This window comes from Panthera pardus, unplaced genomic scaffold (assembly GCF_024362965.1).
Source record: "Panthera pardus isolate Hobbes unplaced genomic scaffold, ASM2436296v1 HiC_scaffold_12, whole genome shotgun sequence".
Classification (NCBI taxonomy): domain Eukaryota; kingdom Metazoa; phylum Chordata; class Mammalia; order Carnivora; family Felidae; genus Panthera; species Panthera pardus.
In genome coordinates this window covers 96,709,904-96,727,960 of record NW_026526677.1, presented here as the reverse complement: position 1 = coordinate 96,727,960, position 18,057 = coordinate 96,709,904, and the positions used below count along the sequence as shown (strand labels likewise).

The 18,057-nt window shown below is 49.2% G+C and overlaps 1 protein-coding gene across 1 annotated transcript in view; it reads left to right on the top strand.

Moving 5' to 3' along the window:
- The window catches only part of TECTA (tectorin alpha), a 66,969-nt gene that overhangs the window by 11,980 nt on the left and 36,932 nt on the right, over positions 1 to 18,057 (top strand). The window contains 4 exon segments of the mRNA XM_053900358.1: positions 5,655 to 6,225; positions 8,450 to 9,042; positions 10,357 to 10,930; positions 15,650 to 16,251. Coding sequence (XP_053756333.1) covers positions 5,655 to 6,225; positions 8,450 to 9,042; positions 10,357 to 10,930; positions 15,650 to 16,251 — 2,340 coding nt within the window.

Below are 18,057 nucleotides of genomic sequence, written 5' to 3'. Positions count from 1 at the left end.
TCTTGAGCCGGGGGAAGACTTCCTCAGATCTGCTGGTTCTGCTGTGTGATGTTTGTACGGAAGAGATTCAGGGCTCTGCTTTCCTTGCAAATAGCTTGTAACATTTTTTTAACTCGGCTAAATTTTATTTGTACAAGAGCCAACCTCAGCTCTCTCCTTGATATTTCTTTCTACTATATAACTTAAAGTACACTGAAATTCCTAGTTACCTCCTAAACACGGTACACACACACACACACACACACACGCGCGCGCGCGCTGTCACATACGTGCATACATGCCCACATGTCCAAGCTCAGAAGTAACTGGGAAGAGAGGTAGGCTGAGTTTCTCAGGGACCTGGCTTGCAATAGCAGCAGCCACATGGTCATGCCCTGGAGATGGTGTGCCAACACAGAGTATACATCCATAACTCAGTACGGCCTTTCATTAACAACCCTCCCCCACCCCCCCTATTCTGTTTGCCCAAAATCTACTGCTGCGTTGTTGGAAAAAGCTCCAAATTGATTGGTGTTTCCAGAGGCACCGCTGGTGAGGGCCCCCCCTGGGAGCAGGCTTGCTGAGCTCTTTGACGACGCCGGTGGGAAGGTTCTGAGAAGGCTTTGCCCGACCCTCCAACAGGTTCCCACTCCTGCCTGGAATAAGAGAGGGGAAAGTGGATATCTGCCCGTCCGTTTAGCATATGCAAATGATTCCTGTCACTGCCCACCTGGATTTCAGGCAGGCACATCCGCAAAGGAGGGAGAGCAAGAAGCCACTGGCAATTACTCAATTTGTGGAGGCCCCAATTTTCATAATGTTAATGAAAACCTTGTTGCAACCGTGTATTTATTCAAGCAATAATAACCAAGACCACGAGGGGTTGATTGCGCAACCCCGTGCGATCCTTAATCCCCATGCATGGAGGTCATTACGGAGATTACAAACCAGCACTGATGCCAATGCGGGGATTTCTTTCTTTCTTTCTTTTCTTTTTTTTTTTTTTAATATGTGTTGTAGTTTTAATTGGCACAGCATGTCCAACAAAAGGCAGGACCGAGGAACTAATTCCACTTTTTCTGGCTCTGCCTGGCCTAGGTCTGTGCAGCTTATCATGGTCGTAATTAGAAAAGTGAGGTTTTACTGTGGCCGAAATGTCAATTTGCCTGTTATTTGGCCAGTCTCTCTAGGGACAGTTCTGCATATGAAATCAAGGTCAGAGTTGGGGGTACGGAAGTTTGACGTTTCTCCCTTTTAAATTTCTATTGTGCTGTTGAGCACAATACTTATTCTTGTAGATAGATGCTACTATTTCAAGCCAGAAAAATGTTCCCCAGCTTTCTCCTGCTTGCCTGTATTGTGGGGATGGATGTGTATGATATCTGTACTTGAGGAAGAAAGCTTTATGCTTTATTTCTATTTTCCATTTTGATTAAAAATCTTTTTCACTCACAGTCAGACTTTTTTTTTTTTTTTTTTTCAGAAGGAAAGGAGCATTGCCATTTCTTTCAGGCCCAGCAGCTCTGCTAATTTTGTGTGGCTCTTTTCCATCGTCCAGGCATAGGGCACGGATTCCTCAATTTTCTGTAGCGACAGGGAGATGTGGACGTGAATGTAAATGTTTCAGAAAGAAAAGGTTATGTGACTCCCAACTGTGAGCTAACAATGGCTTCCTTTTCCTTTGGCCAAACGGCTTCCCAGTGTCTCTGGATACACCTGCTCTGCTGGGGGGGGGGGGGGGTGACTCCACGGACAGTGGAGCCCCCACCCAGGGTCAAATGGGGACAGGCAGGGAGAGGGATAGGAAGCGAGAAGGAGGCTTTGAAATGCCTGTGAGGCAGCTGACTTCTCCAGACACACTCGGCCTGGCCGGAATGGCCAGCAAGATCTGTTCTTGCAACATACAGATCCCCTTTCTCCATATGCTGGGGACTGGTTCCTGTATATGGATTTCCCCCCTTTGGATTGTTTTCAAATAACAAAGCAAACAATTTAGGATTGCATATGCTAATGGGGGCTAAAGACAGCCAACTAACATCCATAATATAATAAATGCCTCCTTCTAGCTAATACTTCTCCGTTTTCATATTTCTCCCCCAAATAAACTCAGGTAGTTTAGGGTGCCCCATTGAAAAGGGCTTCAAGGCCAAATAGCATATGGGGAGGAAGAACTCAGACTCTGGGGTCAGATCTGCACAATCCCTGTGTGACCACTGCCGGCTGAGTGTGCTTTGGGCTTCTTTTTTTCCATCTGTAAAATGGGGTGATAGTGTCTAGGAGGCAGGGCTCTATGGCCGCAGTATGGCTACCTCTCCTTAACGCTGGGATAAAAGCAGCAGAAAGCAGTGGCTTTGCAGCCCAGCTCATGAGAGTCAGGCCCTGTCACCTCCCAGCCGTGCAAGCCCTGAACCTCAATTTCCTCATCTGCAAAAGGGGAAGATGATAAGGTCCTTCTGAGTTTGTCCTGGGGATGAAATAGAACAGCCGTGTGTGACATCTAGTACACAGCCTGGCACACAGTGGGCACCTAATACATGCTGTTTCCCACATTTCCACTGCCACCCAAATCCCTTTTAGTTCTAAGACCTATGCTTCTACGATTCTAGTTCTCTCTCCTCACCCCGCCCTCCCATCCAGTACCCACATCCTAGGAGAGACAGTATCGGAGAGGAAAGTGGCTAGAAGACAGGGAGAAGAAGGGAAGTGATGAGAAGAGGTCCAGTTACCCTTGGCTAGTCAAGAGTTGAGGCCGGCGGGATGAAAGAAGAAATCACCCAAGAGCTCCTTCTCAGAGCACTGTGGGGGACAAACGCAGTATCTCTCTAATCGGTGGTTTAAACGGAGACATGTTTTCTGTTGGGAATGAATGGGGTTGGGAATGAATGGGGTTGCAATGAACACTTACACCAGGAAGAAGGGTAGAAACTGGGAAATGGTGGTGCCCGTGGTCAGCCTAGGGCTTATGTCAGTCTAAGTGGAACAAGATCTGATGCAGAGGAACTGGGTTGGGGGGGGACTGTTGTAATATCCAGAGACGGTTCACCCCATGGCTTTTGCTTCGAGACACAGAAGACTGCCCTTTGTTAGCAGGAGCTTGAGAGAGAGTGGAGGAGGCCATTGAGGAAGTTGAGGCTCAGAGCTTATATGGCTGCAGGTGACATTGGCCATTGCCAGCATTGGTCAGTGGGCATACCTGGAACTTACAGTTATACTAACCTTGGGGAAGAGTTCATTCTCCGTCTCAGCATGGACAGTACATAATGGTCATCCAGGGCTCTTGCTAGCTGACCTTCCTTATAACATGGCTTTTCTCACCCTTGTCGGCTAAACTGCTACCTAGGAGATAAGGATAGATCGATCAATTCCTAGGTTTTTCTCTCTACTTGTAGCTCTCTGTAGGATAGCTTATTTCTCAAGCCTATTTTTTTGGTCCCCCCCCCTCCCATTAGAGGCAGGCCATGGCACAAGACATCTGCGATGGTAAATCTTGGAGAGATGCTTAGATTGGCTACTGCCTCACTTCCTAGAAGACTGAGGAAGTAGCTACAATGGTGGCCGTAAAGACCCTTTTCCTTCCCGTGTGCCCAAAATCGATATAGTTCCAATGTATTGACTGTGCACTCACAGTGTGTACCACCTAGGACTGACCTAGGATAACCTTCCCATCCCAGACTATAAACGTGATGTCTCCAGGTGCTGTGCGTGTTAAATGTGAAAAAGAAGAAAATGAGCTCTCTTTGTTGGAGGCTTCTCAAGCCACCCAGTCACGTGAGCCAGATGCTTGAGACTCGCCCTTGACTGTTCCCCATTTCTTGCTCCCCGCTGCAAAAAAACCCACGAGGTCCTACTGAGCAGACTCCATGAGCTTGTCCCACTCTCTCACGTCTGTATGTAGTTTAGGCCCTCATGCTCCATCGCCCCTGGATTTTTGCATCAGTTTCCTGTCTGGTTTCTCTGCTTCTAATCTTGACCTGCTGGCCAGAGTGGGCTTTCTGAAATGCAAATCTGACTATGTCATTCCCTTACTTAAAACCTTTTGGGGCTTTCTCTGCAGCATAGAAATCCAAGTTGTTTTTGCTTTTATGGAATTTGTTTTGTTTAAAACATGGCTTATAAGGCCCTCCAGGGTCTGCACCCAACACGAAAGCCAGAGGAATTCTTTTAAGATGGAAGTCAGATCACGTCCATCCTTTGCCCTAGACACACTCTTGGCTCTCCATCTTGCTCGGAGTCAAGGCCAAAGGCTTTACAATAGCCGACAAAGGTCTACCTGTTCTGGCTGCCCTTATCTCTCTGGCATCATCTGCCACTGCCCTCTCCTTGCTGTCTCTGCTCCAGTCGTGCCGGGAGCACCCAGGCACACGCCACCTTTGGGCCTGGCTGTCACCTCTGCGTGATCCACTGTCACCCCAGATAAGCTCCTGGCTTGCTTCCTCATCTCAAATATCCCCTTCCCTGACCATCCTATTTCAAGTTAAAAACCCTCTTCCCCGGCACTTGTGATCCCCATTCCCTGCTCTATTTTTCTGCATAATTGCTCAACCTGGCATACCTATATATTTTACTTGTTTATTTTGTTTGGTTTCGGTCTCCTCAACTAAAATATAAGTTCCGTGGAGCAGAGATTTGTGTCCATTTCACTCAAAGCGAATCCCCAGCTCTTAGAACAGTGCATGGCACACAGAGAGGCCTAAATTGCCATGTGTTGACTAAATGGACCGTGGACCTTGCTCATGTCTCCAGCTTCGTTTCTGGCCGCCCCGCCCGATGGGCAACCCCGTATTCACCTAGCTGTTCCTAACCACCCGCCTTTACTCTCTTGTCCTAGAATTCCCTGAGCCCGGTCTTCCTTTGTCTACTTCTGTTCATCTTCAAAGACCCAGGGTAGACTTACTGCCTGCAAAAAGTCTTGTGTGCCCCCCCCCCCCAGGCTGGATATAGTGGTCACTTGCTATCCTCCCATTGTATGATCCATTAATGCATATTTACAACAGGGTATTATAAATATCTATTTGTGTCTCTCTTCCTCAGTAGACCGGGACCTCCATGAGGGGTGGGGACAATTATTTTCTTTATTCTTTATTCCTTAGCACCTAACACAGTGCTTGGTACACAGTAGGCATTCACGTTTGCTCGTGTTGCTGAATGATTACATGACATAGTCCTGGTATCAGGACGTGACAGGGTGATGCACTCAGAGAATAATACCAGGGCAGCATGGCACACATTTCAGCTGGGAGGAGGGATCAGGGAGTGCTATAGGCAGTGACGAGGTCATGGAAAAGATGTGACTTCAGTGGAGACTTAAAGAATGAATTTAGACGAATGAAAAGGAAAACAGCATCACTAGTCTTTCACCAAGAGACTTGAAGCCAGCCCTAGAGCCAGCCAGGAAGGGTTGACAACAACCTGGTCCCCAGAGGAGTCTAGGGCAGTAGTGGTAATGCCTGTCATGTCTCAAATGCACAGTGCTTGGCTGGCCCACGCCACCCGGCTTTTGTGGCTTCCCCCAGGCCTCTGTCTTAACAGAAGTCAAGCTTACCGGAGCCTAGGCCATCGGGGGGGGGGGGGGGCATTCTCTCTGGAGAGTGCTTTGGCCTCCTTTTCCCGACCTCCGCGGGACCCATTGCCCTGGCACCTGCTCACCTGCCTTTTATTGTTACTGTTGTTGGCAGGTTAATGACCTAGTGACTTCCTTGCCAGTCACCTTAGACTTGGGGGCGGTGAAAATCTACCAGAGTGGCATGTCAACTGCCGTGGAAACGGATTTTGGGCTCTTAGTGACGTTTGATGGCCAGCACTACGCCTCCATTTCCATCCCAGGCTCCTACATAAACTCCACGTGTGGGCTCTGTGGGAACTACAATAAAAACCCACTGGACGACTTCCTCCGCCCTGACGGCAGGCCGGCCATGTCTGTCCTGGATCTCGGAGAGAGCTGGCGGGTCTACCATGCCGACTGGAAGTGCGACTCGGGCTGCGTGGACAACTGCACTCTGTGTGACACAGCCACGGAAGCCCTCTTCTTTGGTTCGGACTACTGCGGCTTCCTCAACAAGACGGACGGCCCCCTGTGGGAGTGTGGCACCGTCGTGGACCCCACAGCCTTTGTGCACAGCTGTGTGTATGACCTGTGCAGCGTGAGGGACAATGGGACACTCCTCTGTCAAGCCATCCAGGCCTACGCGCTCGTGTGCCAGGCCCTCGGCATTCCAATCGGAGACTGGCGGGTCCAGACTGGGTGTGGTAAGCTGGCATCCCATCGAAATGGAAGGGCGTGCTCGCGCAGGGGGCCGGGGAGAGGGTTTCCGGGCTCCTCAAAACTCTCCTTGTTAAGACAAATTGCCCAAGAGTGAGGGTGAGGTTAACATAGCCACACGTTATGAAGAATGAACAGCAAAAAGGGTCTTTACTTTTCCTGCCCACCCAATACCATAGCCAGAAAACAAGAAAACCATTTGAGCACAAATGGTCCAGAAACAGGGAGTGAGTGGCAGGAAATGCTTGACGGGAGGAAGGCCCTGTCCCAGGGATGGCTATCCCTGAGTTAAGAAGGGAGGTGGGTGTTCAGAGCGAAGGTGGCTGTGTTTGTGGCCATTGAGCAAACACAGACACTGGTCTGAGTAATCATAACCAGCTTTGGGGGAAATTCACCTCCCAAGTGGAACCAACAGCATCTGTTCTTTGACTCTTCTCCGCCTTCCGTCCCTCTAGGTTCTGTGTCTCTTGCTCTGCCATGTTTTTGCTGACCCACTGGTGCCAGTGGGAAAAGGGCTGCAGCCAGGGAGCACAGAACATCAGGAAAGAAGGCCCTTTTTCAGAAGCGCTAGGTGGTTAGGAGAAAGCCCTAACAGCGTGGGGAAATTCAGCTTCTTTTGAGTTACATTTTTGCATGAAGCATTTTGTACGACTTAGTCGTCTCGTTTTTCTCCTTCTATCCCACTTAAACCTCTCTTTTCGTAATTATATAAACTTTTAAAACAAGCAAGCAAGCAAACAAGTAAAAACAACTCAGCTTCTTGGAATTCTGTTTCTCTCCTGGCCCTTGGTTTTTCCACATGGGTATACAGAACATTATGTCCGTGCATTTTAGATTCCCATGCAGATGAGAAGGTTTCAAAGTTTCTTTCAGTTCCGAGACCAAAGGGAGATTTTTCTTCCCCCTCAGTACATGTTGGATTCACAAAATCGTGTATCAGGTTCAATTCTCAGAGAATTGATCCAACTACGAAGAGACAGTGTTTTCTTATTGCTTGTTGTGTGACTGACCAGCCTCTAAGTATGCCAGGAGCATACTCAAGTTGAGATTGATTATGGATTTTTTTTTTGATCCTTGTATAATCTAAGAACATCCAAATTACCTAAGCAAATTGCCTGTAATGGCTACTTTTTCCCCTAGTGGTCCCATCTTCCACATTGCCCACCCCCTCTCTCTCATGTTAACGCTATGAATTTCAGTTAATTCAGACAGCTAGTTTAGCAGTCCCTTGAGCCCCTGCCTCTTGGATTCGACCCGACTCAAGCATTTATGTAGACTCCCACGTTCTTAAAATGAGAACCAGAGGCTTCTGAGGCAAGAAGGGCCTTGAGGAGACCTCTAGCTCCAACCCAGTCTCCTGGCAGTGCAGACACACAAATTCTTTCCCATAACCAAGGTTCTTTCTTATTTTTAAGATCCTAGAGTACTCATTTTCATAGTCTTCGCTCATCGTCTTTTATAGCCTTCACTTAGGTATTTTGAGTGCCTCCCTGTAAGAAATGTCATGTTTTCAAATGGCCCCTCCCACCTTTTCATCTTTTCTTTTCTCCTGCAAGTTGGATTTATTTCCTCTTAAGAATAGGCTATGCTGTTTAAGGTCAGATTGACTTCTGTGTCCATCAGCCGAAGATCTTAGAGCATCTGAGTGGTTGTAGATCCTCCAGTAATAAATCGATGTTGAGGGGCGCCTGGGTGGCGCAGTCGGTTAAGCGTCCGACTTCAGCCAGGTCACGATCTCGCGGTCCGTGAGTTCGAGCCCCGCGTCAGGCTCTGGGCTGATGGCTCGGAGCCTGGAGCCTGTTTCCGATTCTGTGTCTCCCTCTCTCTCTGACCCTCCCCCGTTCATGCTCTGTCTCTCTCTGTCCCAAAAATAAATAAAAAACGTTGAAAAAATAAAAATTAAAAAAATTAAAAAAATAAATAAAAAATAAATAAATCGATGTTGAGTAATCAGTGTAGTCCAGTTAGGATCGCCACTTGAAGTGTAATTCAGTCAAGATGATCGCGATTCGAAAAGTCGAAAGTTCATGATCCGATCACGTTGCCCCGTGGCTGTCGCAAAGCAGCGAGCTGATTTCTGCGGGTGCAGTCGCAAAGTCTCTCGCCCGATGAGCGCCCTTCCCCGTGGGGCTCCCGTGTGTGGTGGCTCCCCGCGGTCACCACCCCGGGGCCTTCATCTGTTGTCACGCTCTCTCCTCTCCCCTACGTCAGTGTCCACGGTGCGGTGCCCGAGCTTCAGCCACTACTCCGTGTGCACCAGCAGCTGCCCGGACACCTGCTCTGACCTGACGGCCTCCCAGAACTGCGCCACGCCCTGCACCGAGGGCTGCGAGTGCAACGAAGGCTTTGTCCTCAGCACCAGCCAGTGCGTCCCGCTGCACAAGTGCGGCTGCGACTTCGACGGTCACTACTACACCATGGGGGAGTTCTTCTGGGCCACGGCCAACTGCACGGTGCAGTGCCTGTGCGAGGAGGGCGGGGACGTCTACTGCTTCAACAAGACGTGCCGCAGCGAGGAGGTGTGCGCCGTGGAGGACGGCTACCAGGGCTGCTTCCCCAAGCGCGAGACCGTGTGCCTGCTCGGCCAGAGCCAGGTGCTGCACACCTTCGACGGCGCGGCCTACGCCTTCCCCACCGAATTCTCCTACACCCTCCTCAAGACCTGCCCCGAGCGGCCCGAGTATCTGGAAATTGATATCAACAAGAAGAAGCCCGATGCGGGGCCTGCTTGGCTGCGAGGCGTTCGCATCCTGGTGGCTGACCAGGAGGTCAAGATCGGAGGAGTTGGGGCTTCGGAAGTCAAGGTAAGACTCCGGCTGCCCTTGGGGCTTTTCTGATGCGTCTCACCAAGCGAAGGAACTCTTCGGGTATGCCTTTCTGGCTCTGACCATGAGTGGATTCCAGGAAGGCAACGGCTCCGAAGTGGGAGCGCTGCCTAACGTTCGGCACCGAATCAGCCTCCCCGGGGGTGAAATGGAGTGAGGCTGGAGTCTCTCAAATTAGATACAGCTAAAGCAGGACTAGGTCTCCGTAACAGCCGATGCTTACCGGACGCTTACCGTGTGCCAAGCGCTAGTCTAAGCAGTTGTCACACCTAACCTATGGGGGATATGTTTTCATCCTCATTTACCTTTTACATATGAGAAAAACGAGGCGCAGAGAGGTTAAGTAACTTCCTCAGGGACACACAGCCATAGAGTGATATGTGAGCCCAGGCAGGCTGGCTTCAAAGTCTGTGCTTTTTACCTTGTACTATACCGACTCTCCTCCCTGTAGATGGGAACCCATTGAGGTCAGGCAAAGGGTACCTGCCATCGCACTTCCTGCCCCTCTGACCCGGTCTAAAATATTCGTCGTTAGGCATCCACATCATTAGCTGAAGAAAGACCGTTAGGAATCATCTAGTACAACTGTTTGTTTGCACATGAAGACCCCAGGGGCTAAGCGAGGGATGGGGAGCTCACAGCTGAGTGGTGGCAGAGCTGGCATGACGGGAGGGCAGGCCTCCCTGCTCCTAGCCCAACATGAAGTCTAATTTGGAAGACAGAAGTCAGCGTGGTGCTGTGCTGTGCAAGAAGAGGAAACACACCTCCGCAGACTGAAAAAGCTGTTTTCATTCCCATTGACACACTGGCAGAGATTAATTTATTAAAAGAATAGTAAAAGGTAGATAAGGTGGATGGACAGCTAGATAACTATATGCCTCCGAGGGGCTAGGGCACAGGAACAAATCTGAAGGAAAGGAAGGGGCCAGAACGGTGGGGAAGAAGGGGCGCCACCAGTGAAAAGGAGCCATCACGCAGAAGGAGAAAGCCACATGTATATCAAGACCACGTCTACTCACATTTCACTGTTGTTTGGGGCTAGCCTAGGGTCGCATGTATACGCAGAGAAACAACAAATGTGTTGAATCGGAGGAGTAGAAAGAAAGAAACAGAGGTGCCCATGAGAAAACAGTTTGCGTCTGTCTGTGTGGTGCCCATAGACTGTCAGCTTCTTGACATTTTCTCAAAGGGTGAGTCGCCGGGCAGAACCGTGTCTCTATTTCATAGCCTAGGAAACAGTGGGTACTCTGAGCGCATCTGGAAGTGATGAGAGTGATTTGATTTTTTTTTCAGCTGAATGGCCAGGAGGTAGAATTACCATTTTTCCATCCTTCGGGGAAGCTGGAAATTTATCGCAACAAAAACAGCACGACAGTAGAGTCGAGGGGTGTTGTGACGGTCCAATACACAGACATCGGACTGCTGTACATCCGGCTCTCCACCACCTACTTCAATTGCACCGGCGGGTTGTGTGGCTTCTTCAACGCAAACGCCAGCGATGAGTTCTGTCTCCCCAACGGCAAGTGCACGGACAACCTGGCGGTGTTCCTGGAAAGCTGGACGACCTTCGAGGAGATCTGCAACGGGGAGTGTGGGGACCTGCTGAAGGCCTGCAACAATGATTCGGAGCTGCTCAAATTTTATCGGAGCCGCTCCAGGTGTGGCATCATCAATGACCCCTCCAACAGCTCCTTCCTCGAGTGCCATGGAGTGGTCAACGTCACCGCCTACTACCGCACCTGCCTCTTCCGTCTGTGCCAGAGCGGAGGCAATGAGTCGGAGCTCTGTGACTCCGTGGCCCGGTACGCAAGCGCGTGCAAGAACGCCGACGTGGAAGTGGGCCCCTGGCGGACCTATGACTTCTGCCGTAAGTCGGGGCCACCTGATGCGGGAGGTCCCCGGGGAGGTGGGGGAATTGAGCTCCGGGGCAGTCTGACTCTGGTGTGTAGCCTCCTCATCTGATGTGTCCTTTGGAAGGCCCATCACCCCCAACCAAACTGTTCCTCACCTTTATTTCTGTTTCTAATCACACAATATCTCTTCACTGTAGAAGGATTAGCCATCCCGTTGACTCCTGGTTTTATCTAGTGGAGGATACACGTCATATCAAAGACTGGGAGTCTTTGTGATGGCTCCATCGGTGTCTTCTTTCTTGGCAAAGGAGGGCTCCGTTCTTTCAACAGAAAGTGATCGGTCAGGGTGCCTTTCGCGGAGCAGAGATTAGCACCGCTCCCTGGGGCAAGCCTGACAATGGCCATGAAGAGTCCCATGTTGGTTTTTTCACTTTGTGCCCAGAGTATCTGACCCCTCTCAGCAGGGCAGTGCCAGTATTAGCAGTAATTAGAATAATTGCTGAGAAGACCTGACGTATAGCCCCTTAGGCGATGGGGGAGGCCGGTGGGAATAGTGATGTAGAAAGGCAGGAGAAGGAGTGGCTGAGAGGGCAGGACCCAAGCCTGGACCAACAATTAACCCCACCTGGACTTCAGCACCCATGCCTTTCCCACCAAAAAGATCAGCCCTAAACCCAAACCGATGCCACCATTAAGATTCCATCGTCTACATCTGTTTCTCCCATTTCCACTATATCTCTTTCTAAGTTTGTTTATTTCTCAAAACTTTTTGTTTTGAAATAATTTCACAGTTGCAGAAAAGTTACAAGAATATCTGTGTGCCCATTACCCAGATTAACCTACAGTTAGCATTTTGCCCCATTGCCTTATCATTCTCTCTCACACGCTCTCTCTGCATTTGCAAGTAAGTTACATACATCATACCCCTTGGCCCCCCTAAATACTTCAGTGTGTATTTCCTTAGAATAATGACTGTCATTTACAGAACCGCAGTATACTCACTGCCCTTAGGACATTCAACACTGATATAATCATTTAATATCTATATTTCAATTTTGTCAATTGACTCATAATGTCCTTTATGGCATCCCCCTCCCCCCAATATGGATCTAGGCTAGGATACATGTTGTGTTTAGAGCTGTCACGTCTCTTTGGTTACCCTCAATCTGGAACAGTTCCTTGACTTTTTCTCTTTTATTGTCATTTTTAAAGACGACAACCTCCCACCTTTGAAAATAGAATGGCTCTCCGTTTGGGTCTGATGTTTCCTCATGATTAGGTTCTGCTGTGCGTCCCCTCTCACACTCTGGCAGAGGTGATGTGTGTTTTTCTCACGGTATCACATCACATGTAGGGGCCGTGTCCATCCAGCCTCCTCTCAGTGGCGATGGGCACATTGGTCCCCTGGTCAGGTGTCAAATGTCTCCACTCTGCAGGCACAGTGTTTTTTTCTCTTGCAACTAATGAGCAACCCGTGGGAAGATACTTTAATAAGATGGTGCAAACATCCTGCAGAGAGAGAGAGAGAGAGAGAGAGAATGAGCGTGAGAGATTGATAAAGCAAATGGGGCAAAATGCTAACTGTAGGCTGATATCAAAATCCCCTTCCTCCATTTAGTGCCCATTGATGACCTTTGCTTGTATCAGTCTTTAGCGTGACGATTACAAGCTGATGGTTTCCAGCTCCAGCCCTCTGTCCACTTTGACCAAACAATAGATGTCAGTCCACTATAAGTAACAGTCTTCCGTCTCTTCTGTGTGTCTGCCTGCCATCTATTTATATCCATCCATCCATCCATTCACTTATCTATCTCAGTCACCTTTTTTTTTAATCAAAGTATAACTAACATTCACTCTTATACTAGTTTCAGGTGTACAGTACGATTCAACAACTCTATGCAATTCTCAGTGCTCATCACTATAAGAATACTTCTAATTCCCTTGATCTATGTCACCCCTCCCTCCACCCATCCTTTGGCAACCACCAATTTGTTCTCTATATTCAATAGTCTGTTTCTTTTTGGTTTGTCTTTTTTTCTTTGTTCATTTGTTTTGTTTCTTTTTTTAAGTTTTTATTTATTTATTTTGAGAGAGAGAGAGAGAGAGAGAGAGAGAGCAAATGGGGGAAAGGCAGACAGAGGGAGAAAGAGAGAATCCCAAGAAGGCTCCACACTGTTAGCCTGGAGCTTGGTGCAGGGCTCGAACTCATGAACTGTAAGATCATGACCTGAGCCAAAATCAAGAGTCAGACACTTAGCCAACTGAACTACCCAGGTGCCCATATTTGTTTTATTTCTTAAACTCTACAAATGAGTGAGATCATATGGTATTTGCTTTTCTCTGACTGACTTATTTCACTCAGTATTACACCCTGTAGACCCATCCATGTCATTGCAAATGGCAAGATTTCATTATTTTTTATGGTTGAATAATATTCCATTGTGTGTATCTATCTATCTATCTATCTATGCTTATATATATACAGATATATATCGAAAGAGATGTAGATATAGATATAGATGTAGATACTGATATAGATATATACACACCACTTCTTTATCCATTCAGCTATGGATGGACACATAGCAGCCTAAATGTCAATTATCTATCTTATCAGTATGGACACATAGATTCCTATTTTTTCAATTATTTATATTTCCTATTACACTCGTTAACGATCTTGGTGTTAAAATTATTCCAGGTTTGGGCTGTGGGAGCCCTTCGAGTTGCCTCCTATGTCCTTTTGGCACGCCTCTGTCACGTTCTTACTTTCTGCCAAGCTGGAGGAAGTTCTTTTAAATGCCTTTTTTAGAGAGAGACATGTGGACAGAAGCAGCCCAGGAGAACATGCTTTCCTCGGGTGGAGGGTCAGGGCTCATGCTTGAGACATCCCCCAGCGTGCCTCAGCCAGACCTTGTGTACATGGGTCTGGCAAGAAGGATGGGAGTATGCACGTTTGATTAACGAAGACTTGGGTACTAAGGGGTTAATCTGGTCAGGATCTCGTAGGGTCATTAATCCTGGGGATCGGACCAGGCAACAGCTGCAAATCAGGAACACGATCTTCTTTGGACCTAGGAAGAGACAACCACTGCTTCTGTGTTCAGATATTTTTAACCAGCCTTCTTGTCGGCGGAGCCAGGCTGCCCAATTAAATAATTTCACAGAGGCATTTCAGGGGCCAGGGGAAGTTTTATTACTTCACGTCTGTATGTTCCAGACTTTCAGACAAATTCAGACAACACAATAAGTCATAAAGTGAGAGCCATTTAAATAAGTCATGTTATTTGCTATCACCATAAACCTGCAGTCAATGTTATAACATTCATAATTTAGAGACAAATGTGAAAATCCCTCCATACAGACATATTTAATCGGTGCTGAACTAGCCTTCAACTCCAAAACCGTATGGTATTGTAGTCAACGGGAGTGGAGATGGTCCTTTAGCCCAGAGGAAAAGGATTGGCTTTCAGTACATAGTGCAGAACTGTGGAGTTGGTACTTGTGGGCAGAGATTTCATTGCCGTGCAATTTATTTCTCTGTCGTGTCCCCTCTGTCCTTGGATTGTAAAACACGATTAAGGAGGGATAGCATGCATAAAAGCTAAAGAACGTTTTAAAAAGGCAAGATCCTGTTCTTCCAGGTGGTGATGGGGACCTCCACAGACCTTTAGACTACACAGACGTGTAGGTAGATTTCTTCTGGCTCTGGATTCATCCATGCCCGGGCCAGGTCGAATTCTGACAGACTAAAATAATAAAAAGACATGGAAAGGTTGCCCAGAACTCCATGATGGTAAGCAGCACGTGCAGTTAGCATTTCGTGTGCTGTACTTTGTGACTCAGAGACTTGATCTATCAGGGAAGGCTTCCGGACAGAGGTGCGGTTTGAAACGAATCTTGACAGATGGGTAGGATCTGGCTTTGTGAGGTCCATCCAGGCAGGGGAGAGAATGTGAGCAAAAGACGGGGTGACCAAGGGCAGAGGAGGTAGAAGAGGCCAGAGGGCATGAGGAGCAGAGAAACGACAGACAAAGACAGAGTCAATCTGTAGAGTAAAAATGCCTACATAAAGTGTATCCTAATAGAAGGAAGGGTGAAGAGGGGAAGGGCATACTATTTAAGGAGACTGTACTATAGACTTCATATATTAGGTCATTAATCCTCAGAATGACTGTACTAGGTAAGTATTGTCCTCAGAGATGGTATCCACAGGTCTCTATGGTCCCCAAAGTGCTGATTCTTTCCAGGACGCCGTCTCTGAGTCTCCAGAGTCCTTGAGTCAGGGGACTTGGCATTGGGAGATCTGGATTCGAATCTCTCTGGTACTTACGGGCTGGATTAAGTTAAGTCACTGAACTTGAGTTTGTTGTCTGTAAGATAGGGATGATGAGGCTTTGCTTACCCTCCCAGGTTGTCGAGCAAAGTCACACCAGACAGTCGACAACGGTGCCTGGCATGTAGTGACTGCTCGCTGAGGCTCAACGTCTCAGAATCTTCTACGTGGAGCGCTGAGCGCACCGGGAGCGCAGGAGCACGAGGCGTTCACTGAGCCTTTGGTCACCCCAGATGAGGATGACAGTAGTCCAGAGCACACGGCACTCATCGAGCTCACTGTGCCGTGCAAGTAAGAGTGCACGTGCAGCGTGCACACACTCACATGCATCCAGTGAGCGCGCACACACTCTCCCTGACCTCTGTCCCTTTCCTGTCTCCTCCTTGGCCACCCTCAGCTCTGGAATGCCCGGAGAACAGCCATTTCGAGGAGTGCGTGACATGTACAGAGACGTGTGAGACCCTGGCGCTGGGCCCCATCTGTGTGGACACCTGCTCTGAGGCGTGTCAGTGTGACGAGGGCTACGCCCTGCGAGGCAGCCAGTGCGTCACCCGGAGCGAGTGCGGCTGCAACTTTGAGGGGCACCAGCTTGCCACCAACGAGACCTTCTGGGTGGACCTGGACTGCCAGATCTTCTGCTATTGCAACGGCTCGGACAACAGCGTCCACTGTGAGAGCGTCCCATGCAGGGATGATGAGTTCTGCATGGAGGAGGGCGGCCTGTACTACTGCCAGCCCCGCACCGACGCCTCCTGCATCGTCTCGGGCTACGGCCACTACTTGACCTTCGACGGCTACCCCTTTGACTTCCAGACCAGCTGCCCACTCATCCTGTGCACCACGGGAAACAGGCCGAGCTCAGACGCCTTCCCCACGTTCGTCGTCACAGCCAAGAACGAGGACCGGGACCCGTCGCTGGCCCTGTGGGTCAAGCAGGTGGACGTGACTGTGTTTGGCTACAGCATTGTGATTCACAGGGCCTACAAGCACACTGTGCTGGTGAGTAGTCACAGGCCGGACACCAGGAAAGGGGATGTGAGAATGGGGGTCCTGGGTCTGTGGGCCAGGCCGCGCGGCTGAAATCAGGCTGGCCTAGAATCCGAGAAGCATAGGATGTCCGAGCAGAGAGGGGCCCTGGAGATTTTCTGTCGTTTTATCTTGCAGATGAGGGCACTGAGCCTCAGAGCGAAAAATATTCTGCCCAAGTCACGGGCACCAAGTTAGGAACAGAAATGGTATCCTTCATAATGTAGCACAGTGTACTGGAGACAGCACAGACCTCGATTCGAATCCCAGCTTGGCTAGGGCTGTGTGTCCTTGGGCAGTCACTCCATCTGCAAAGGAGGACACATGCCTAGCACAGGTTAGGCGTCTGTAAGCGCTAAGCCTGCCCAATCCACCTCCTCCCCTTTGTTGAGATCAGGATGATATTTCCCTGCTCTGGCCTCCTTCCACCTCTTCTAGTCTCCCCGTTGCCTGCCCCCCCCCCCAGCCCCCCTAGGATCCGGGGATTCAGGAGTCTTGCACACGGTCGGAGCCCATCAGGGGCTCTCCTACAATCACCCTGTTCACTTGGGTGTCCGTTCCCTCTCTCTGCCCTCCACTCCCTTGATGAGGACGGGGCAGGTGGGGGTTGAGGAGCTCCGAGTGCTCATCACCCAGCCTGAGGACACCACCCGGCGACACACCCAGCCACTCCTCCTCCCAGCTCCTGCTCTGGGCACAACTGGGAGCACTAACAAGCCACCGGCAGCGTCACTTCAGCGTTTCGGAGGAGCTGGTATGGGGTGTGCACCTTTTACCATCATCCTCGCTGATCTGTGGCATCATTTATCTCTAAGGGGACTCCTTTCCATCTTGTATACATGCTCTTCTAAAATTCTGAGCTGTTACTGGAGAGTTCCCTGAGCAACGTTCCAGATCTCGTTCCTTCCTTAGAATCGCCCTAACCTCCTTCTCTGACGAAGAGAGGCTTCTGAGCTTCCTAATTGCCTGCCCTTTCACATTTATCTGAAAATGTGCCTTCTTAGCATCTAAGGCAGGGGTCTCACTGCGCCCATGTTTCTTCCCTTCCTTGGATATTATACCCAACCCCCCAATTGCTTTCCTCTGTGCTTCCCAGAACAGTCGGCTCCTGTATCCATGATGGCATGAATCATATTGTGATTTGGGGGGATGTTCATGTCTAACTCGCTCAGTACTAGTCGTGGGCCCTTCTCGGGGGGCAGGAGCCCTGCCGAATCCGTCTTTATGTTAAATGAGCACACAGCACCCAGTCACGGCTCCACACGTTCGTCAAGTAGATGAACGAGATGGCGTCACCCTTCTCTTCTAAGGATCCTAGGACTTTTATTTTGCTGCCGGTCACTTCTTCATCAATCTGTGAGATTAAATGGCCACGGAGGTGAGGTAGGAATACATCAGATGCCTCGCCTTTAGCCACGTGAGGTTTCCAGCGGAGGTCCGGGTAGATGAAGCCATCCGGTGCAGTAATAGCCCTCTCCTCCGTGTCGTCATCATATGTGTCAAAACAAGCCTATCAGTCATTCTGTCCATGCGGTTTGCATCCTAGTTGTCCTTTTCTCCTCATCTGATCAACTTCTACCCTTAGATTTGAACATTTTCAGGCGGTTCCTTATCTCCTTGACGTTCGACATTCTTCTACCGTTCTACCTCGTAGGGTTATTTTCTTCTTTTAAAATAGAACTTGCTCGTAGGTTGTCCCAACCAGTGTATTATGAAATTGCATTTTTCTGCCTTGTGTCACATGCTCTTCAGCATTTAGGTATATGGACTCCTGAGACT